Source organism: Callithrix jacchus, chromosome 13 (genome assembly GCF_049354715.1).
Source record: "Callithrix jacchus isolate 240 chromosome 13, calJac240_pri, whole genome shotgun sequence".
Taxonomy (NCBI): Eukaryota; Metazoa; Chordata; class Mammalia; order Primates; family Cebidae; genus Callithrix; species Callithrix jacchus.
In genome coordinates, this window is record NC_133514.1 from 24,624,245 (window position 1) to 24,649,197 (window position 24,953).

General features: G+C 38.8%; 1 protein-coding gene across 10 annotated transcripts in view; it reads right to left on the reverse strand.

The window, feature by feature from the left end:
• The window catches only part of MICU3 (mitochondrial calcium uptake 3), an 86,799-nt gene extending 65,965 nt beyond the window's left edge, over positions 1-20,834 (reverse strand). For all 10 annotated transcript variants that reach the window (XR_013525570.1, XR_013525569.1, XR_013525571.1 and 7 more), the window contains exon 1: positions 20,412-20,834. Coding sequence is in view for 5 of the 10 variants with exons in the window: in XM_035270211.3 (XP_035126102.1) it covers positions 20,412-20,792 (381 nt within the window). In the remaining 5 variants the exon portion in view is untranslated. The remainder of the gene's footprint in view (positions 1-20,411) is intronic.
• Positions 20,835-24,953: the final 4,119 nt, after the last annotated feature.

Here is a 24,953-nt window from a genome sequence, read left to right on the forward strand (position 1 = left end):
CCCAGGCTGGTCTCAAACTCTCAAGTGCAAGCAGTCTCCTGCCTCAATCTCCCAAAGTGCTGAGATTACATTGAGCCGCTGTGCCTGGCCCCTTAAAATTTTAAAGTAACTACCTTGCTAGGAGCTGCATAATACTTTGGTTGGTTTCTTTCAGTTACACATGATCAATTATTTTCTAGAACAAAGAGTAATTTCTGGTTTCATAATATCTTTCTTAAAAGGATTCATAAAATTCACAAATTCTTCTAAGTTAGACTAGAGGAATAACAGGAACCAACAGACAGTATATTTGGTGATAATTTTATCAGTATACACATTAGGGAAGGCAAAAAAGGGAGAATACAGCTTTTCAAATGTGAATTAATACTGGGAGTTCTAAGGTAAGAGAAGGCAGTTGGTTATGTTGGAGAAAAAGAAAAACATAAATGTAACTTGGAAGAGGCTCAAATGAGTAAGACTGCAGGAAGCAACCTACTTGGAAGACTTCAGGAACGGGCAGCAGTGGAGGGAACAAGAAGCCAGACAGGAAAGGTATGGGAGATGCAGCGTAAGATTCATTTGGCACAATCCTAAACCAAGTTCAAGATCCAGACTGCAGACCTCAGCCAAGAACAGAGGAGGTTCAAGCAGCAGGCAAATGGACTGAAGTCCACTATTCAAAGAAGAAAGTAGAGAAGAGGAGCCTGGATTCAGTAAGAAGCAATGTAGTCCCTGGGGAATTGGCATAAGGTCACTGGGATCTTATAAGTGACCTTCTAAAGTAAGAATCCAAAACAGGGGATTGGGATATAAGACTGGGGCTAAGTCACAGGGATCCATCAGTTACATTAATAGTGTCCAAGTAGCCAATTAGCTATCAAGCTAAAGCTCCTTATATTCTGCGTGTCTTATGGTGTGTGTGGTGAGGTTGAACCTACAGGCAGTCAGTTAGGTGAACTTCCACACTAGGAAAACTTAAGAGACATGTTTAGCTGACATTTAATTCACCTTTATCCAAAAACTATCATCTCCCTTCTCAATGATAAAGACCTTTACCAATTAATTGCTTCTCTACTGTATTAGACAGGTAGGCTAACTTCCTCAAATGTAATGGCTCCGACACAACACAAGTGTGTTTATTTCTTTCTCACATAAGAGTCCAGAGAGAACACACTAAGACTAGGGTTGGGAGTGGGATCGAGGAGCTCTGCTTTACATAGCCATTCAGAGACCCAGGGAGATGATGACTGTCATTATCAACCAAGGGAGAGGGAAATAAAGTATGAAAGAAGTTCATGTGAGAAGCTTTTACAGGCCAGTCCTGGAAGTGGTATAAATCACTTCTGCTCACCTTTAGCTGAAGAGAACTTAGTCACACAGCCACACTTAAGTGCAAGGAATGATGGAAAATGAAGAAGACCTGGACTTCTATACCCTAAGTATTATGGAAAAGGAGTAGAAATTGTGGTCAACAGTTTGCAGTCTCTGTCATACCAACTTTAGGTGACAATGTTGGTGACTCATGGAAAATAAAGGACTAAAAACAAAAAACATTAGAGTAAGTTTAGGAAACACTTGGAGAGACTCACTTTCAAAACAAACCACATCTATAGATTTAAGAGCCTCATGGGAGGTAACACTTCTAAATCACCTTCACCAATGTTTCAGGAAACACTAAACTGCTGTGATTCACTTAGGTTGACAGTTCTAAGTGAATTTTTTTTTTAATTTATCTCTCTTTCTAAATTCTTAGACATAGCCACAACTGGCTTGAAATTTAATGTTATTTGCATTTGTACTCTCTCCCTGGCTTTGTTTCTCCAAATTTGGCAAAATGCTTCTGTAACTCTGATCTTTTCTCAAAACACTGCAATGAGATTAAGAAAATATTTGGGGCTGGGCGCGGTGGCTCCAGCCTGTAATCCCAGCCCTTTGGGAGGCTGAGGCTGGCAGATCAGGAGGTCAGGAGACTGAGACCATCCTGGTCAACATGGTGAAACCCTGTCTCTACTAAAAATACAAAAATTAGCTGGGCATGCTGGCAGCTGCCTGTAATCCCAGCTATTTGAAAGGCTGAGGCAGAGAATTGCTTGAACCCAGGAGGCAGTGGTTGCAGTGAGCTGAGATTGCATCACTGCACTCCAGCCTGGTGACAGAGCGAGGCTCCGTCTCAAAAAAAAAAAAAAGAAAGAAAAGAAAAGAAAATATTTGGGTCTGGTCCTCAGTCCTTGAATGTTGAGAGATACTGAGTGTAAACAAATGCTTTTTGCCTCCATAAACTTCCCCACGTTATCTAAGGGAGACTGAAATAGTAAGTACTATTACTGTCCTATGGTTTAATTTACAAAAACTGACTCAACTATCTATAGCTAACAAGATCATGGTCTTAACATTTTCACTCTATAATTATAAAACTGAATTATTCCTAAATCTGGTGGCAGATTGCTATATTCAAAGTATCTAACTAAAATAACCAAAACTTCTAAATCTAAAATCTAAGTAACAGAAACAAAATATAAAATATATATGTATATAAACTTAAGTTTTAAATCCCAACAACTTCATTTCTTTCTTTCATATAGTGAAATCCATTCTGAAAATAAAACAATCATCAAACTTCAAAATAATGAAACCATGGCATGTATGATTTTGTCAAATATTACCTATTAAATGTAATAATATTATAATTTCTTGGCTTTATATGGGAATATTCTAACTAGATATGTAAAACTTTTCATAGTCCTATTTTTCACAGAATAGGAAAATACAGATATTGTAAAGTTCAAGGGAAGGTATCACTGCAGTATTTTTAGATGTGGCAAATTTTGCTGAAATGGAATTTTTTTTCCATCAAAAAGACCTTGCAAAGATCCTGCAGAAAACTGCTCAAGCACAGACCACAGATTTGGCACATGACTTATGTGTAAGTATGAGGCCACACAGGAGAAACATAAAATCACAGAACTCGAGAGCCAGAAGATAACTGAAATTTGCCATTTCGTGTTACTCCTTCTAGGAAATTATGCTTTACACCTTTTAGGAAATTATTTTTTGGTAATTGCTTGACACCCTTTTCACATTTGCTAAAAACATTTAGGGAATCTTCTTTCTACCTCTAGAAAGCTCTATTTTTTTCTGTTTTACTAAGAAATTGTGAGCTATTTATGAGAATTTATGTGGAAATAATAATAATATACATGATTTCTTCATAAAAATTAAGTAATGATTCTTTTTAGGTAACTATGTGGATGCTCTAAACTGAGAAGCTTAAAAAATGATAAAAGTTGCATTTTAAAATTACCTCATCTTTCCAAGAGAAATAAAAATATTGTATCAATACAATTATCTTCTCTGGAATTTCCAAACTTAGACCTTTGCAACTAGTACTTAGATGTTACTTGTTAATGTAGTGAAGCTAGGGCCTCAGGCAACAGAGTACATCATTATCCTTCCTACAAAAAACAGAAAGCAAAGGTTCACTGCCAAGGCACAGGCTCACGTTACTTCAGGTCAGCAATTCGAAAATTTACTCTGTGGTAAGGTCTAGTTTTCCCAGGGAGGTAAGATTAAATGCCAGATAAAGGATTCACTACTTGACAATTAGAGAAACTTATGCCTACTAGCTGATAATACCCTAAAGGGCAATTGAAAACAATTATGTCAATTATCTGAACTGCGTAATACCTTACACTGCATAATACTTTGCCTTTTAGCAACCATGAAACAGAAATCAGAATGAAAGAAAAAATTAAAATAATTTGTATTAACCAAAATTATTTAGATTACCCATCCTTATTAGTTTCTTTAAGACACATTTGTTTTACACTAAATCAAATTGAAAAATTTAAAAATAAAGAGTGATTTTAAAATGTATTAATTTCATGTAGAAAATTAAGCACTGGTATTAGGATTTACCTCATGTTGGCAAATGTACCAACATTTTTATAAAACATAAAAGTAAATAATCTTGCAAATTTATGTTTCTACTTGACATTATCTGGGCAAGAATCTTATGGACTTGCATGGGATTCTATTCAAGTAGCTAAAAACGATGTTCATGGAAGTATTACATTTGGTTTTCCCAAAGGGCTTCAGGCTTATTTAAAGGCATCTTGAAGGTAAAAGACGTAGGATTTTCTTTGCTTGCTGGGTGGTCGAAAGGTTAAACCTCAAAGTCCCAGTGTGGGAAAATCCCAAAGTACTCTAAGTGAAATGTTTTGATGCTTCGTAAATGTGTCTGTGTGGAAACACACACAGCTGAAGACAAGCCAATAGTGTTTCCCTGGCTGAGATCAAAGTTTTTAAAAGTTGCTAGATAAAGCAACTGACCATTTATGATTTTTAAGGCCTCTAATTGTTCCATTATAGTTACCAGACTATGGAAAGGGTTGAGTTGGGGTTGGGGAAATGAGGACAGATTGGTTAATGAGTATAAATAAAATAAGATAGAAGAAATAAATTCTAGAGTTCAATAGCACAGTAGGGTGACTATAGTTAATAATAAAATATCATATTTCAAAATAGCTAGAAGAGAAGATTTGAAATGTTCTTGATGCAAAGAAATGATACATGTTCAAGGGGATGGATAACCTAAATACCTTCATTTGATCATTACACACTGTATGCATGTATCAAAATATCACACCCCATAAATACAAATATTATGTATGACATTTAAAACACAAAAAATGTTCAGGTCTCTACTTGTATTTATTATAGTATCTTACACTATAGGGTTCTTTACAAGTTTAATAAATACTTTCACATATATTATCTCATTATTTGATTGAAAGATAATATAAATTAAACACTTTTTCTCTAGAGGCAGTATAGCATAGTGGTTCTGTGTGTAGACCTCACCTTTTCTGCCTATTTAAAGATTTTGCTTCAGCAATACTGCCCTAGCCCTGTCAAGCTATTTCCTCTTCCATTGTATACTTCTCTTCAACATACACACGTTGCTATTCCTCCCACCTTAGAAAGCGCGCTGTCCCACATCTTTATTTAGCTACCTTTGCTCTCCTCCCTGCCATTTCTCTCCTTCCCTTTACAGCAAGGCTACTGGAGAGTGCTGTCTACATTTCCTCTCATTCTCTTTTGATCTTACTCCAGCAAGGCTCTCCCTTCTACCATGCCATCAAAACTGTTTGTCAAGGTCATCAATGACCTCCTTGTTGCTAAATCCAAAGGTCACTTCTCAGTTTTCATCTTATAGCATCTGACATAGTTGGTGGCTCATTTCCCCTTGAAATAATTTACTTTCTGTTTCTAAGATTTCACTCTCTTGCTTTTCCTCCTACCCCTCTGGGTAACCCTTTTGGTATTTCTGCTGGTACTTCCCAACTACATATTGCCCTCGGGCCAATCCTTGGACCTCTTTTCCTTTTTGAAATCTATAATTATCTGCTTGATGATCTCATCTAGCCCTCAATCACTGTAAATATGCTGATAAATCCAAAATTTGTCTCCTGCATTCCACAATATAAATTCCACAAAGGCAGGAATTTTTTGTTTACTTGGTATACAGCACCTAGAAGAGTTTTTGGCTTGCATCAGGCTCTCAAATATTTGCTGAATAAATGAATGTGTGAATGTGGTTATAGAGCTTACTATAATTGTTAAATGATGATTTCTTCAAAAATTAAAATATAACAAAATTAAAACATAATATTATAAAACCAATACCTACGTGGTACTAATACTGTAGTCAGTTTTGGAAAAATATGAGGTGGGGAGGCCCATGTAATGAAACATGTTAAATGAACTGTCTTTTTTGGAATGAAAAATTTTCTGATACTGAGTTTTCCTCAAATTTCAGTTGTACATATATTAAAAACTGGGTAGATGTATGTGTAACCAATTAAAGACCAGAAACAGGATGTATAACTTTTAAAATACTAGAGGGAGAGAAATAATAAGAAAGAGGACCAATCTAATGTCAGGTGATAAAGAAGTAATACATGCTCATAATAATACAACAAAAATAAATCCAAGCATGTTCTCAGTCACAATATATAGGATAGGTTTAAACTCCTCCATTGAAAAACAGCAACTCTTCTGTGTTTTCTAAGAAGTCATAAAAATGTCCCCTACAAGAGTCACAGTTAAACATTACCCAGAATGTTAAAAAATACATGGAATTAAGAGTCAAAAGCACTAAATGGGACAAAGAAAAACTCACTAAAAAATATATTACACACATGAACCAAATAGCTTAAAATCACATGATGGAAAAAATGTTAGAGAATGGCAATGAAAATTTATCAATTCACAATCATGGCTGAGACCTGAATAGATCTCAGCGAGAAATGGACAGATCAAATAGAGAAACCAAGTAAGAAAAAGGATCTGAGTAACAAACTAAGGTGCTTGTTAACTTTGTCTTTAATAAACTGGGACTATAAAAACTGACCATTTATCAATCTTCACAAAAATATCAATAAAAATGGAAATTATATCAGTTTAATGAAATATTAATATAGTATATTTTACTGTAGTAAAAGTAAATCAACTAGAAAGAAGTACATGTATCAATATGTATAAATTTCCTAAATATAATAGAAAATTATACATATACATTATAGAAGGGCATATTATTTTTAAAATTTACAAAAATATGTATATATTGTTCAGGGATACAGCACTTGTAAGGAAACTGCTCATTACTTACTACATGTAGAAGTAAATCTTAGCTGAAAAATAATTTTTTAAAGTTTCTATTAAAATTTAATAGCTATGGACCCAGCAATTTAACATTTGCAGGTACTTAAGATCCCTGGATAGTCACTGCCGCATGTTTCCAATAGTGAAAAAACAGAAACAATCAAAATTTCCAGCAGCAGGACAATGGTTAAATAAATTATGGCACACCCATGGAATAGTTTGTGACCATGAAAAGGGGTATGGTAGATCTAGAGGTGGTACCATAGTAACAGTCACAAGATACGCATTGGGTGAAAAAAGCAGGTTGTAGGAAATGGATAAAAAAAAGTTCATGTTTTATAGGAATATGTGGACGTAAAGATGTAGATAACTCTTGAAATGGAGTATTATTTTTTTAAAGGCAAGCAGGCAATAACATATATTATTAGCTCAGCCATATAAAAAAGTTAATCTACAGGGGCCTTCGACAGGGTCACATAGGCAGCAAATGGGTCTGGAACCAGAACTTGGGAAATAGCACACATAACCCAGTGTTTTTTCGTGTTACATAACTTGGTTTATTAGAATGAAAGTGTAGGGATTTTGCAATCCTTCAGGGCTATATTCAAATGCCAGCTTCATCCCTTCCTAGTTAGGTTACCTTGAGAAAAATAATTTACTTTCTGTGAACTTTAGCATTTTCAACTATAAAATGGACAAATAAATACTAAACCCACAAACTCTAAAGATTAAATGAAAACTAGATGCAAATACTGCCTTTTCCTTTGGCTCACAGAATCAAGAGAATCTACTCTTGATGTACTTACTATTAACTAGCTAGGTCCAGAAAGAGTCTTTGGCTACTGAATTCCAGGCCCAAAGTTTATAAGTATCTAGAACTTCTGTGGCACCATAAGTTAGATGTTCTCCAAATCTGTCCAAGGTGATAAAACTATTCCAATTGCTTGACTTTTTCTTGTGAGTTTCACTGCCTCATGCTTTACCACCCTTCCCTCAGTCTTCCTGGCTCAGTGTTCCAGGATATAATGGAACACTAGGCATAAACCAGTTAAAATTTTTACTTAAAGAGGGTTGTTTAGAGATTTAGTCTTATCCTCTAAGAGAAAAGTCTGAAATATTTCCCGTCTGAAATATTCAGTTACCTATGAAATAAGAGAAAAAGGCTGACGTTCAAAGAAATGGAGTAAGTTCTCTATATCAGAAATATAGAACTATGTACTGTTTATTTGCATGGAACCATAATAAGCTCATATATTTCCAGCACACAACAGAGTATACGTACCTAGAAAATGGGTCTAGACAAAGTTCAAAGATGTAGGTCGGGTGCGGTTGCTCACGTCTATAATCTCAGCACTTTGGGAGGCTGAGGTGGGAGGATCACTTGAGACCCAGAGTTTGGGACCAGCCTGGGCAACACAGTCACAACCTGTCTTTACAATTATTTTTTAAAAAATTAGCAGGGTGTGGTGATGTATGCCATAGTCCCAACTACTCAGGAAGCTGAGGCATCTTGACCCCAGGAGGTTGGAGATCACACTACTGTACTCCAGCGTGGGTGAGAGTGGGACTCTGTCTCAATAAAATAAAATGAAATAAGTGGCAGTTGTGGAGAAAATTCAATTCAAAGTTTCATCTTGAATTGTAGCTCCCATAATTCCCACGTGTCATTGGAGGGTTCCAGTGGGAGGTAACTAAATCATGGGGGTGGGTCTTTCCAGTGCTGTTCTTGTGATAGTGAATAAATCACATAAGATCTGATGGTTTCATAAAGGGAAGTTCCCCTGCAAATGCTCTTTCCTGCCTCCAAGTAAGATGTGACTTTGCTTCTTTGCCTTCTTGAAGGCCAGTGAATTTATATTTTATTTTTCTATTGTGTTTCCTTTTTTGTATTAATCTGTAGATCTACACATTCACAATATGCAGACCTTATCTTCTTCCATTCCTGGACTTCTTTTTATTTTATTAAATACTTTAAGTGAAGTGAAATGTAGGAATGTTTTCCTTTCTAGGTTTTGCTTTATAATCTTGTTTCAAACATCAAAACATATATATTCCTCTAAATACCTCAAAGTTTTACTTATCACACGTATGATTCTAATCCACCTGGATAATGATGACATGAAGTAGGGATTTTAGTTTCCCCCATGAAATACTTTAACTCATCTTGCCCCACTGTCTTGTATATGAGTTGTTCAATGTTTGAAATCCACTTATTTTAACTCCTTGTAAGATAATAATTATTGTTACGTAAAATCAATGGCTAAGAACTGCTCTCATTTTTACTAATATTGTTGTTCAAGATTGCTTCTTGAATTTCACTGCTTCTTTGTATGTTAATTCGTTTCATTTCTTTCTGATATGTACTCTTCAACGGTTCTTTCAATGATGATCGGCTACTAGAAAACTCTTAAGTCTCTTATGAAAATGAATTTATTTTGTTCCCATTCCTAAGTAACTTACTGAGGCATAGAAATCTAAGTTGGCAGTCATTTTCTCCCACTTTTGAAGACATTAGCCCACTGTCCTCTGGTTTCTATCTGTTGTGATGGGATTAGTCTATCATCAGGAAAACTGCAGTCCCTTTGTAATCTGTCCAATCTCTCTTTACCTTTGATTTTACAGTTTCACTTCAATGTGACTAAATATTTTTATTTATCTTGCTCAGGACTTCCTGAATCTGAAGATTAATGTCTTTGTTCCTTTCTGGGAACCTTTCAATCATTATCTCTTGGGATACTGGCTTTCTCATTCTCTCTCCTCCTCATCTGTAACCCCTAATAGATGAATTTTAGACTGTCTCAGTCTATTTTCCACATTTTAAAAACAGTTCATATTATTTGAGATATCTTCATTTCTGCGTTACATTCTGTGCCCAGTTTCTTCAAAATTATCTTCCAGATTATCAACTGTTCCTTCAGTTATATCTTATATGCTGTCTAGCCTACCTGGCCTACAATGGCTGTATCTTACATTTCTAGAAGTTATATTTGATTCTTTACTGCAATCTACCCTTTTACATACAAATTTTTCATTGTATCTTCAATCATTTTGAATATACTTAATTTATAGACTCAACAAAATTATCCTACTATTAAATTGTTAGGAATCCAAACATTCAGTTTACTGACTCTTGATCACAGAACTTCATATATTTTGGACTTCTGGATTATGAGCTCATTCTCATCTAGATTTTATCTGTAGGAATTATATGTAGCCAGTGTTAAGGGCTTTTCCTTCCAAATTAGTTTTGCATTTCTTTCAGCAGCTATGTCTCCTCCTTCTCTGCTTCGGTAATGTAAAGTTCTAACCCTGAACCCACATGAAGTGGTATGCAGCCACGTGTATACATTCTCAAGAGAGTCTTCTTTCCTATAATGAGCCCAGGAGGAAATTTGCAGGTTTCATGTCATCAACTTATACCAGACATACGATTTTTTTCCTAGTTCATCCTTTTGATAAGAATTCTGGCTTCAGGTAGGTGGCATCTCACTTCCAACTTCCCAAGATCTAGTTTCCTGTCCCCACATGAACACTGAAGTCCAAGTCCCTAGAATTCCATGAATCATAATCCCTCTCCTTCCCAAATAAGCCACAGTTCACACACCATTGCATTTATTAGTTCCTTATTTCTGTCCCTGGCAATTTCCTTCAATTTCTTATAAGTACAGTGTGGTATTTAGTTATATTTAAAATATTTTTAGAACTGATTCTATATTACCAAAACCAAAAGTATAAACCATTTATTTTATCAAATAAATATTTGATCATAAAAACTTACACCATGTTTTTCCTCTGTTCTCAGAGTAACACAATAATCATCACAGAAGACTTCTGTGACCAAATGTGAGGTGGGAGGGGGTTCTCCCCATCATCAAGTAATCAATCAGTTCTGCAACAGACACCAACTCGGTGTCTTCCAATCAATTCTGACAAAGCGTACCTAGAGATAGTGCCATATCCCACAGGTTAAGGGCTCAGTCACCAAGATTGCCCCCTTCGGTGAAATTTATAAGTCCAGGCCTCCAGAACTTCTGAATGACTGGCTCTAAGTTGGGATTTACATGACCCCTTTCTGGATTCAAATAATTTGCTACAGCAGCTCACAAAACTCAGGGAAACATTTACTTACATTTATCAGTTTATTATAAAGGATACTGCGAAGCATACAGATGAAGAGATGCTATAGTACAACTGTGTCCCCACCCAAACCTCATCTTTAATTGTAGCTACCATAATTCCCACGTGTCATGGGAGGGACCCACTGGGAGGTAGCTGAATCATGGGGGCGGGTCTTTCCCATGCTGTTTTCATGATAGTGATTAAGTCTCACGAGATCTGATGGTTTTATAAACAGAATTTCCCCTGTACATGCCCTCTTGCCTGCCTCCATGTAGGATGTGACTTTGCTTCTCCTTTGCCTTCTGCCATGATTGTGGAACTGTGAGTCCATTAAGCCTCTATTCTTCATGAATAACCCAGCCTCAGGTATATCTTTATTAGCGGCATGAGAACAACTAATACAGATCTGCAGGATGGAGTATGGGGAAAGGGGCACAGAGCTTCCCTGCCATCCCTGAGTATGCCACCCTCCAGGAACCTCAACATGTTCAGCTATCTGGCAACTCTCAAATTCTGCCCTCTTGGGTCTTTTTATTGGGACTTAACTAGTAACTTTTTATGAGGCCTTTTTATGGGGACTTTACAGGCATGACTGAAACATGGGCAACCATGTTGAAATGTAACTGGACAAAAATGGTATAATCTAAACCCAGCAAGGCCTGTCTGTTCAGAATCATCTTGACCTCTCTGTGCAGCATTTCTTCCTCCAGAGTATGGGGCAGGATGCTCCCTGGAATGAGAGTCTTACGACCCACAGTCAGATTAGAGTCCTGCTGTGGGCAAGTGAAAGGAAGGCAGGAGAAGGTCAGAGAGAGATTCTGTTTACTGTAACAAGGGCTATGGTAGTTATGAGTCAGTAACTGCAGATAAAAATATATGTCATCTATCTATCTATCTCATAACATCAAAGTATTCCATAATTTATTTTTGAGCATTTTCATTTTCATTTCATTTAAAAGCCGCTTTCTCAGCACAACAGGCTTCACCTAACAGAGACTAAGTCCCATTATTCATTCTCCAATTTTCCTTAAATAAAGAGCCCTTTGATGCCATGTTTCACATACAGATTCACGCTGATGCAAGAGGTGGGCTCCCACAACTTTGGGCAGCTTTGTCCCTGTGGCTTTGCAGGGTACAGCCCCACTCCTGGCTGCTTTCACAGGCTGGTGTTGAGTGTCTGCAGCTTTTCCAGATGCACGATGCAAGCTGTCAGTGGATTTACCATTCTGGAGTCTGGAGGATGGTAGCCCTCTTGTCATAGCTCCACTAGGCAATGCCCCAGTGAGTACTTTGTGTGTGAGCTCTGACCCCACATATCCCTTCTGCACTGTCCTAGCAGAGGTTCTGCATGAGGGCTCTGTCCCTGCAGCAGACTTATGCCTGGACATCCAGGCATTTCCATACATCCTCTGAAATCTAGGCAGGGGTTCCCAAACCTCAATTCTTACTTCTGTGTATCCATAGGCCCAATACCACATGGAAACCTCCAAGGCTTGGGCTTGCACCTTTGAAGCAGTGGCCTGAGCTCTACACTAGCCCCTTTTAGCTATGGCTGGGACACAGGGTACCAAGTCCCAAGAATGCACAAAGCAGCAAAATCCTAGTCCCAGCCCATTTTTTTCCTCCTAGGCTTCTAGGCCTGTGATAGGAGGGGCTGCAATGAAGACCTCTGATCTTCCCTGAAGACATTCTTCCTATTGTCTTGGCCATTAACATTTGGCACCTTGTTACTTATACAAATTTCTGCAGCTGGCTTGAATTTCTCCTGAGAAAAGGGTTTTTCTTTTCTATTGCATTATCAGGATGCAAATTTTCCTTTAAACCTAAGTTCCAATTCTAAACCACATATTTGTGAATACATAAAACTGGATGCTTTTAACAGCACCCAAGTCACCTCATGAACACTTTATTGCTTAGAAATTTCTTCCACCAGATACCCTAAATTATCTCTTTCAAGTTCAAAATTCCACAAATCTCTAAGGCGGGAACAAAATGCCACTAATTTCTTTGCTAAAACATACCAGGAGTCACCTTTGCTCCAGTTTCCAACAAGTTCTTCAACTCCATTAGAGACTAGCTCAGCCCAGACTTTATTGTCCACAGCACTATAAGCATTTTGGTCAAAGCCACTCAACAAGTCTCTAGGAAGTTCCAAATTTTCCCATATCTTCGTGTCTTCTTCTAAGCCCTCCAAACTGTTCCAACCTCTGCCTGTTACCCAGTTCCACAGCCACTTCCACGTTTTTAGGTATCTTTAGACCAGCACCCCACTCTACCAGTACCAATTATTGTCTTAGTCTGTTCTCACACTGCTAATAAAGACATACCCAAGATTGGGTAATTTATAAAGTCAACATGTTTAATTGACTCACAGTTCCACATGGTTAGGGAGGCCTCACAATCATGGCAAAAGGCAAAGGAGGAACAAAGCCACATCTTACATGGTGGCAGGCAAGACAGCACATGCAGAGGAACTCCCCTTTATAAAACCACCAGATCCTGTGAGACTTATTCACTATCACAACAATAGCATGGGAAAAACCCGCCCCATGATTCAATTACCTACCACCAGGTCCCTCCCACATCACGTGGGGATTATTACAATTCAAGGTAAGATTTGGGTGGGACACAGAGCCAAACCATATCACCTTGCCACTGCTTTATCAACTAAGTTCATGGAGTATTCCAAATCTTTGTTCTCATTTCAACAATTTTCACAACAGCTACACCAGGATTAGACCACATCTCAAAAAACCATTTTCTCTGTCCACTCATAGGAAGCAAGTCCTCATCTGTTAAAGTTTTATCATGAAATTGCAGCAATTCAGTCATATCTTTAGACTCCATTTCTAATTACAGTTCTCTTGCTATTTCACTATCTCTGCAGCTACTTCCATCACTGAAATTTTGAATCCCTTGTGGTCATCCATGAGGGTTGGAATTAACTTTTCCAAACTCCTGCTAATGTTGATATTTTTACCTTCTCCCATGAATCACAAATGTACTTAATGGCATCTAGAATGGTGAATCCTGTCCAGAAAGTTTTCAATTCACTTTGCCCAGATCCATGAGAGGAATCACTGTGTACAGCAACTATAGTCTTACAAAATGTATTTCTTTAATAATGAGATGTGAAAGTCAAAATTACTCTTGATCTGTGGACTGCAGAATGAATTCTGTGTTAGCAGGCATAAAAACATTCATCTCCTTGTAAATCTCCATCAGACCCCTTGGGTGACTAGGTGGAATGTCAATGAGCAGTAATATTTTGAAATGAATCTTTTTTTCTAAGCAGTAGGTCTCAACAGTGGGCTTAAAATATTCAGTAAACCATGCTGTAAACAGATGTGTTGTCATTCAGGCTTTGTTGTTCCCTTTATATAACACAGGTCGATTTAGCGTAATTCTTAAGGACCCTAGGATTTTTAGAATCTTAAATGAGCATTGGCTTCAACTTTTAAGTCACCAGCTGCATTAGCCCCTAACAAAACAATCAGCCTATCCTTTGAAGCTTTGAAGCCAGGCATTGACTTCTCTCTAGCTATCAAAGTCCTAGATGGCATCTTCTTCCAATAGAAGGCTGTTTCGTCTCTACTGAAAATCTGTTGTTCAGTGTAACCACCTTCATCAATTATCCTAGCTAAATCTTCTGGATCACCTGCTACATCTTGTACATCATAATTTGCCACTTCACCTTGCACTTTTATGTTATGGAGATGGCTTCTTTCCTTAAAACTCATGAACCAATCTCTAACTTCCAACTTTTCTTCTGCAGCATCCTTACTTTTCTCAGCTTTAAAAGAATTGGTGATAGTTAGGGCCTTGCTCTGGATTAAGCTCTGTCTTAAGGGAATATTGTGGTTTGGTCTTCTATCCAGACCACTAAAACTTGCTCCATCTCAGCAGTAAGGCTGTTTTGTCTTCTTATGATTTGTGTTCACAAAGAGCACTTTTAATTTCCTTCAAAAACTTTTCTGTTGCATTCACAACTTGGCTAAGTCTTTGTGCAACATGCCTTCCTCATTAAGCTAAATAATTTCTAGCTTTTGATTTAAAGTGAGAGATGTGCAACTCTTCTTTTCATCTGAACACTTAGAGGCCCTTCTAGGGTTAGTAACTGACCTAATTTCACTATTGACTCAGGGAACAGGGAGGCCTGAGAAGGAGAGAAACTAGGGAACAGCTGGTCCATGGAGTGAAGCACACATAACATTTATTCTTTGCTGTCTTACATGGGTGTGGTTCATGTTGCCCCCAGACAATTACAATAGTAACATCAACGATAACTGATCACAGATTATCATAACAGATACAATAATAAATATTATAAGAATTATTAAAATGTGACAAAGAAACATTAAGTGAGCATATAATGCTGGAAAAATGGTGCCAACAGATTTGCTCAATTCATTGTTGCCACAAACCTTGAACTTGTAAAAAATGCAGTTATCTGTGAAGGACAAAAAAAATGAAGCACAGCTAAACGAGATATGCCTGTATGTACCTGGCAAATTCTTCAATATTCTGGAAAAAAGCAAGAATATCCTGACATCCCAAGACATGCTGCCTTGAGAAAGAAGCTGGAAAAGATAAAGTGAAAGAAACTTAACAATGTATGATTAATTATTATAGATATGAAAGAGACACAAAATTCGTCTAACTTGTTTCTCACTCTAGTAATACGCAAACATGTTCTTGAAGCTTCTTCAGACGAACAAATCATAAAACAGATCATGTCTTCTGTGCCATAAGTAAAACACTTAAGTATATTAAGCAATTTAATCGTTTCTTTTTTATTGTGGTCCAGAAAAAAAAGGCAGTTCTAGTATAAAAATTTTTCCCACTAATAAAAATAGTGCTTTAAGGCTAAAACTTTGAGGTTCTAAACAAAATCTTGTCAACATCTTTGTAATCTATATAAAGGTCAAAGCCACAGTTTACTAAAATATTTTGGCAACTCAAACTAGCACAATTAAAGTAAATACAGTGCCACGTGATCTGATTTCCCAAAGCCTGGAATTTTGACCTTTACTGAAGTCATCCCAATTCAAACGCTATAAATAACTACTTTAGCTGAACAAAATATTAAACTCAATTCTCACAGTTTGTATGTTCCATACACATATTTAGCATGAGCTTATCTATTCAACAAATACATATTGTACCTATCAGGCTAGGACCCTTACCAGGCAATGAAGATATAAAGGTGACCAAGACCAACACAGTGCCTCTCCTTAAAGGGCTAAGACAAGTAAAGAAGACAATGAACAAATAATTACAAAGAAGTCATTATCTGAAAGTATAGAGATATTTTAACAAATCTATGGAGTCGGGGAAGGCCTTCTGAAGTTCAGAGCCAATATCTTTGACATAAAAATCTTCAAGACTATTGTAAGAGAACTGTATTTCTGTAAGTTACTGCTGTTCACTTCCATCAGTTAAATTATTCTTACAACAGATACAGGTTAATTTATATGTCAGGTTTATGCTCAGCAGCATATTATACTTAAAAGAGGCTTTATAAATCAGAAATTTTTAGCTATAGTTTTAAACATCAAAATGAATGGGCTGAGCGTAGTGGCTCATGACTGTAATCCCAGCACTATGGGAGGCTGTGGCAGGTGGACCACTTGAGGTCAGAAGTTCAAGACCAGCTTGGCCAACATAGTGAAACCCTGTCTCTATTGATAATACTAGAAAATTAGCCAGGCGTAGTGGCAGGTACCTGTAATCCTAGCTACTCAGGAGGCTGAGGCAGAAGAATCACTTGAACCTGGAAGGAGGAGGTTGCAGTGAGCCAAGGTAATGCCACTGTACTCCAGCCTGGGCGATAGAGCAACACTCCATCTCAAAATAATAAGAATAATAATAAATGAAGTGGCAGCATAGGTTTAAAATAAAATATCTTTTCCTTTTCAAGAAAAGTCATGTTCCGTGTCCCAGGCTGGAATGGAGCGGCGTGATAACAGCCCATAGTAGCCTTGAATTCCTGGGCTCACATGGTCCTCCTGAGTCTCAGCCCCGAGTGGCTGGGACCACAGGCACATGCGACTAAAACCATATTTCTGAAAAATGGCAGATTGACCCCATGATTCTTTTTCATTAAATTCTTAACGACATTAAATTCACAGTAAAGAAATATAAAAAGGTCAAAAATACAAAGGAGGTAAGAAAAAGAAGGGGACACTAAAACATTTAAGATAATTAATTTATAAAAATTTATAAAATTGAAGAAATGAAGGAGTGATAGTTGACTTAAGAGAGCAGAGGCACTACCTGAGTACTGCAGAGAAGACCAAATAGAAGTAAGGTATTAATATTTGCTGTAGAGAATTCCAAAATGGACAAGGCCTTGGGAACTAATGAGCTACAGAGTCAAATAAGTAGTGGGGTTAAAAGCAGAGGATTAGATACCAATACCTAAGTATATCATTAGATAGCAACATACATGCTCTTAACACATATGTGCACATGTGCCTGCCTCCAGAAGACTACTGCTCCTCCTATTTCTCCTATTTTTTGTAGAAGTTCAAGAGCATCAGAGACAAAGAGCTATAAAATATTGATGTTTGGATGCTACACTAATAAAAAGCCCAGATCACCAAATGAAAGGCCATGTTAAGGACAAAGACCTTCTGAGAGGTTCTCAAATAATAGGCAACAACCACAGATATGTGAGGAAAACCTCCAAAATGAAAGCAAGAGCTTATAAAATCAAAAAGAAATAAAAAAGAACCTGGAAGAAGTAAAGCAATGCACAGAGAAGGCAAAACAAAGTTATAATTTATATCCTTAGAAGGCAAAACAAAGTTATAATTTATATCCTTACAGAAAAAGAGAAAATAGCAGGCATGAAGCAAAATAGAATGCTGTAACTCATAAATATCAGAGAACACAAAATCACTCATTGAATTAAAAAGTAGAACAGCAATAATAAAAAATTCAGTAGGAAGACTGGACGATAAAGTCCAGGATATCTCTTATAAAAACAAATAGACAAAAATATATTCCAAATATATTTCAGTTTTAAAAGCTGAAATATGATAATGACTAGAATTAGATAGAGGCCAGGCGTGGTGGCTCACGCCTATAATCCTAGCACTTTGGGAGGCAAAGGCAGGTGGACCACGAGGTCAAGAGATCGAGACCATCCTGGTCAATATGGTGAAACCCCGTCTCTACTAAAAATACAAAAATTAGCTGGGCATGGTAGCATGTGCCTGTAGTTCCAGCTACTCAGGAGGCTGAGGCAGGAGAATTGCCTGAACCCAGGAGGTGGAGGCTGCGGTGAGCCAAGATCACACCATTGCACTCCAGCCTGGATAACAAGAGTGAAACTCTGTCTCAAAACAAACAAACAAACAAAAAAACAAAAAAGAATTAGATTAGGATCTGTCAGGAAATTTAACTTCAAACAAACAGCAGTTTCAGGAAAAAAAAGAAGAAAAAGAGGATGAAGAAAAAAGTCATTAAAGAAATAATACAAGAAAATTACCCAGAACTTTTAGACATGGATTTCCATATTGAAACGCCCCATAGGAACCTAGCACCATCAATGAAAAAATACCCACACCAAAGCTCATTAATGGAAAAATTTCAAGCAGCAGGGATAAAGATAAGATCATAAAAACTTTCAGAGAGGGAAATACAAGAGGTATGACCATCAGAATGCAGGACTAGAGGCTAGAGAAGGGTAAGACACAGGACTTTAGCATTATTTGACTTCTAAAACAATGAACAGAAATTTTCTTTTCTTTTTTATTTTTTTGAGACAGAATCTTGCTCTGTCTCCAGGGCTGGAGCACAGTGGCACCACACCGCAACCTCCACCTAACAGGTTCAAGCGATTCTCCTGCCTCAGTCTCCCCAGTAGCTGGGATTACAGGTGAGTGACACCGCCACGCTAATTTTTGTATTTTTAGTAGAGACAGGGGTTTTACTATGTTGGTCAGGCTGGTCCTGAACTCCCACCTCATGATCCTCCCTCCTCAGCCTCCCCAAGTGCTGAGATTACAGGCATGAGCCACCAAGCCCAGCCAATGAAAAGAATTTTCATAAACACTAAACAATAATAATGTAAATGCACAAATGTGGACAATAATGAATAAAAAATTTATTGAATGTTCTCTACTAATACCATTTTCTAAAATATACTGGGTTAACTCATTTAACTCTCACAACACCCTAGGAGACTATTAGCCTCATTTCACAGGTGAGGAAACAGACATTGACAAGTTAAGTAATTTCTTCATAATGACACAAGTAGCAAGTGGTGGAGCCACAGTTCTAGCTTTCTGAATGTGGTCTTTTTAAAAACTGTGCGATACCATCTCTCAACCATAAAAGTAAAATTAATTTTAAGAAAGAAAAGAAAATACTACCTGAATTCCCTACCTTGCTGATCTGTTCCTAGATCAACTATGGGTAATTAAAAGTTCTGTCATCATGAACAATTCTAATGCTAAGCTCTTTGCCAAGCCACAAAAGGGTATGTGTATGTGTGTAGGGGGTGGAGGTGGAGGTTGAGGGTATTTCCTAGTATTTTAAATATATAGGTATAAAAGCACTTTATGTTATGGGCTTGTGATCTGCTGCTACATAGTCCATAAAGTAGATTCTGTAACCTAATTTCATTGACAACCTCCACCAAAGGAACTGATGTACCTATATCAGATCACCACTGTGTATTAAGAACAAAGGCTATGTAAATTTTATTAAAGTTAAAAACAGCATAGCTGCCTGTTCTCTAAATTATTTTCATCTATGTCGTTCCCACTCTTTGAAAGTGTGAAATTTTCCCTAAACAATTTTCCTAGTCATTTACATGACTATTAAATATACTGAGGTGACAAAAAAATTCACGCTCCTTTACTCACTCTTGCCTTTCACACATCTTTATCCTTATATTATTAACTACATAATGACAGACGACCGTTTTCATGTGACTTTCTTCTGCCAAAGTTAGCATCATTCACAACCTCCTACATTTGCTGTCCTATCCATTCTGTATTTTATTGTATCTACTAACGAGATTCTGGATTTAGTCGGAGAGGGAAAGAGATAAAGACATATGCTCTTTTTGAATAATTTTTTTTCTTTTCCGATCTGGTAACATCATCATTCCTTGTATATGATAAGGAGGTTAGTATGCAGGTTTAGCATTTCCTCTCTTGGGACTAATAAATTACCTGATGCTAATATAGTGGTTTCTGAGATCTCAGACCACTGCTTCGAAACTCATCTTAAAGCACCAGACCTTCTGGGTCATTTGCTGTCACTCTGCACAGTCTAGGGGTTTCTTTTTCCCAAATCTACAGCGGCCCACTTTCTGCCTGTCACAGCCTTCATTTCTAAATCTTTTTTTTTTTTTTTTTAACAGGGGAGGGGTGTTGGTTTTGGGTTTGGATTGATACTTGGTAGCTGCAGCCACCTTGATGGTCCTGATGCATCAGTGACAGCATCACTTGTCTTCCCAACACGTGGGTGATCGGCTCCCAGGCTATCCGGCCTAGAAGGTGTCAGCCTCGCTCACGAGGGGTTCCCCATCCGCGGCCACAGCGCTCGCACCGTCCCCGTAGCCTCCAGGGTCCTGCGCACCCGGCAGGAAGGTCACAGCCCCGCGCAGGTGGGACGCGCGCCCGCGCACTCACCGTCTCCTTGGCAGCCGCCACCGGGATGGGGAGCAGCCCCCGGCCGCGGGGTGGGTCCTCGGGCTCCGCGGCCGCACTCTCCGACGGCCGCCCAGTCGCCAGCGAGCCGGCCCTGGGGTCCCCATACAGCTGGTAACACACGAGACCGACCAGCCCCCCTCCGGCCGCAGCCGCCACGCTCAGCTCTCCCCAGCGCCGCCGCCGCCTCCAAGCCGCCTCCGCCACAGCCCTCTCCTCATCCTCCCGGCAGGAGAAGGGCCGGCCAGGAAGCCCTGGGGCGTTCCCCAAAAGCCGCCCCCACGGCCAAAGAAGGGGCTGGTGAGAGAAAAGCGGAGGCGGCAGCCGGGGTGGCGGCCACAGGAGCCTTCGCAGCGCAGCCATAGCTGAGGCCGCCCTCTCCGGTGCTGGGAGGGGGCGAAGGACAGAGGAGCAGGGGCGGAAGGGGGCGCCGAAGCCTCGCGAGAAGTCGGTGCCGAGAGCTTCGCCGCTGGCCGAGAGCGACCCCTACACTCAAGCGGCCCCGGGGATCCGCTACGTTACTTTGAGCACGGGCGATCAGGGGCTCGGTCCGGGAAGAGCCTGGAAGAGGCGGCGGATCAGTGCTGCTCCCCGGCCCAGCAGCCCCAGCCGAACCACGTAGTCATAAATAACTGCGCCGGCCCCGGCGACACAGCGGGCACAGCCAGGTCAGCGGAACTGAGGCGCCGCCTTGCGCTGGGCTGCCAGGCGCCCCCGGCTCTCTGGGGCCCGCGCGCTGCCACGCGGGGTGGGTCTCCGAGCAGGGGTCAGCGCCCCTCTGGGACACTCACATCCTCTAATGATCTCCTAACCTCCTGACTCAAGGTTGAGCAATTTGCAATTGTATCTTCACCTACACGACAAAAATGAGGTATAAGCGTTTGGCTCAAGTCATAACGATTGCAAATTAAGGCAAATATTTTGACGACTCAAGGGCAGCTTCGGGACTTTTGATGGGGGAAGGCTAATGCTGTTTTTTAGAAGCATTAGCACACCCGCAGTCACTTAATTCAACAAATCAGAAGTGTCTTCCGCATAGAAAATTAAGGATTTTAAACATTCTGTGAATAAAGATAAAATCTTGAACGATACCCTCATTTTTGAGGGAAGGGCTGTTGGTATAAAGAAATGATAAGCGTATAGTGTCATCTTTTTGTTTTTGTTATACTTTTTGTTTGCTATATTTTATCAGTTTTTTGCGAAAGTGTAGATGAAGTTCCTGTCCGTTTGTCAACCCTGACCCCAGTTTTGTTAACTGAAGAAAATGCTAGCTTTTTTCTTCATACTATGGAATGGTGTCAGGAGCCCCTAAAATATCGTCTATCTAAGGGTATAGACAACTAAATTCAGTGATCTCAATTGGGCTGCAGTGACGAGAATACAAGATCAGTCGATTCTGGCGATTCTTATGGCTAAAGGCTTTCAGAGACGACCAAAATGAGTTTCTTTTCTGGCTCAGGTCCTGCAATTTCTATTAATCACTAACACCTTGCATGTAAGTAGCCCATCAGGTACACCCCATTACCTCTTGTTTTAATAGAGGTTAATGGCATTTTAGTTTCTTTTAAAACGCTAAAAGTGGTAAAAAGAACAATCTTCTGTAGCAGATGAACAAATAGTGTCTATTTTAAAAGCCATCTCTGGGTTTTCTTGAGTTTCAGACTGTTGGTTTTATGTAATAAATGCTTAAGGAAGACTCAGTGATAGCTTCTTGCTTTATTCACCAATTTTCCTCAATTTATGCCATCTGTATATTCTGGAGAATTTTAGTGTCCCCAAATTAATTATTTTCTGGATAATATATATAAAATATAATATAAAAATTATAATAGTTCTGACATTGTTTACTTTTAACTGAACATGATTTCTTGATTTTCTCATAAATTCCCTGTGTAGCCTAATGCCAGAATTCTTGGACAGACTGATCAATTTTTATTGTTCATGTTAAAATCTGAGTAGCTCTAAAGAGGATTAGGGAGGTAGTACAATAACATCACATTAGGATGACAAATACACATACACACACACACATAGAGGTATCTCTGTAGTTTCTCTGTAGTTTTCTAAATTAGATAGAGCTCCTGCAAATAATTTCTCTGGTTAGAAGTACTGCTGTGAGAAGGGCTAAGTTTGTCTGTAGAGCAGTCAGAGAGCTTTGTATAAAATGTCTCACACATGCAAAAGTAACTTTACTAATAATTTTCAACAGTACCTTCTCTATAAAGGCCAAATTTCCTTAAGAATAGTTACTGTCTTCTTCCCACGTTTGATGCTCTGTAACTATAGATACACACAAATAACTCAATTCCCTTGTTATGTGGATATTTTTCTGAGTTTAATTCCCAGGGGAAAAATTTTAAGAAAATGTAGGAATTTGGAAACTTTTTTGAAATGTCAGATAATATAATTGGATAGATATAGTCAGCCCAATAGTCCTTATCTTTTATGTCAATTCTACTGAGCATTAAGAATACCCTCCAAAAGGCCCCTACTCCACTGTGAGAGCCCACACCTTGAAAGAAATATCCAGTTAACGTTCACTATGGTCTAAGTAAAAAGAAGTGTTCTGAAACATTAAAAAATCTTTAAAACAGTAGAGATTAAGCCAAAAAGAGTTTTTCAGGAAAGCATATACCTCAGTGGGTAAGCAAAAAATTAGAAGTCAAGAAATCTGGACTCTAGCCTTGGATTTGCTACATCTTAATTATAACGCTTTGGAAGCCACAATCTCCAAAATAGTGAAGCTGAAATCTCTGAACCCATCTTTCTAATTAACTAAAATGCTCCAAGTATATCAGTAAACCATAGAAAGATGCTTCATAGCATTTTTCATGTGTCATTTCTCTTCTGAAAATCTGTAATTGGCCTATGATTGCTTTCTTCTTTCAACTTAAAATTCCATCCCCTGACCAGGCAGGCTAATGTCTGTAATCCCAGCAGTTTAGGAGCCCAAGGTGAGTTGATCAGTTAGGAGTTCGAGACCAACCTGGACAACATGGCAAAACTCTGTCTTTACAAAAAAAAAAAAAAAAAAAAACAACAAAAATTAGCCAGGCATGGTGGTGTGTGCTTGTGGTCCCAGCTACTAGGGAGGCTGAAATGGGAGTATTGTTTGAAGTGAGGAGGAGGAGCTTGGAGTGAGCCATGATCGAGCCAATGCACTCCAGCCTGGGTGACAGAGCTAGACTCTGTTAAAACAAAGCAAAACAGGGGTCCAAAGTGGCTCCCGCCGGAGGTCATGGCGCTTGCGATAGGCGAGGTCATCAGTTCAAGGCTAACCTCAGAAGCTCAAACTGATTGGCAAAAACAAAAACAAAGCAAAACAAAAACCCATTCCCTGACCTAATTATTTTAAGCGTCGACTGCATTTAAAATTGCAAATACATTAGTGATTTTGAAAATTGTGAATATGTGTAATAGGCAGAAATGTCTTGTTTAACAAAACTTCTATTAAAATATACTGCTTTCCTGATTTTGCTCATTCTGAGCTCCAGATTCTTGACTAGTTGAAAGAAAGAGTAGCAGTTACATCTGAGATCTATATCAGGGCACATGAAGCACCCCATCCCCAGGTCCACTCAAATCTGCCAGCAAAGAGCAAGGCTGCAATGATCTCTTTCCCTCTTGGGAAAGTTGTCATCAGTTTCTCAAATTGTCCCCTATCTTTGATACTGTCTTCCTTGGGGGAAAATTGACAAAGGAGACAGTGCTGGGGAGGGTATGTTCTTGCTCTATTGTCTTCAAAGTGCTAGCCACCAGCAATCTGGAACTCAATTCCTCAGAATTCAGGGCTATGGAAACCAAGTTACCTAAAACACGGAGGGTCTGTTCTCTGTTTTGATGAGCTCCCACTTATCACAAGACAGGGATTTGCATCTCACCCTTTTTTCATTAGGCAAAGCTGAGTCTAAGCAACACGAGGCCAGGGCATGCATCTTCTATCCCAGTTCTTGGCACACATTAGGACTTTAATTATTTTTATTAAATGAAAAAGAATTTATTAGTCTTGAGAAGAGGGAAAGTTGGAGGCCAACATCGGAAGGCAAGTTAGGAGACAAGGAAATAGAGTGGCTCATCAGATACCAAAGAAGCTGACAAACCAAGCAGTACACCAATGAGGAAATGCAATCAATCAACACAGATGGGAGGCCAAAAAGAAAAAGCAAGGGATTGCTAAAGAAGGATTAGAGACAGTGTGGGCTGGGCATAATGGCTCACACCTGTAATCCCAGCACTTTGGGAAGCCAAGGCAGGAGAATAATTTGAGTCTAGGAGTTCAAGACCAGCCAGAGCAACATAGTGAGAACCTGTCTCTACAAAAATAAAAAATAAAATTAGCCTGGTGTGGTGGTACATGCCTGTAGTCCCAGCTACTCAGGAAGCTGAGATGGGATGATCACTTTCACCAGGAGTTTGAGACTGCAGTGAGCTCTGATCATGCAATTGCACTCCAGGCCCTGGATGACAAAGCAAGACCCTGTCTCTAAAAAGAAGAAAAGGGGAGGGAACAAAGTATTATCATAG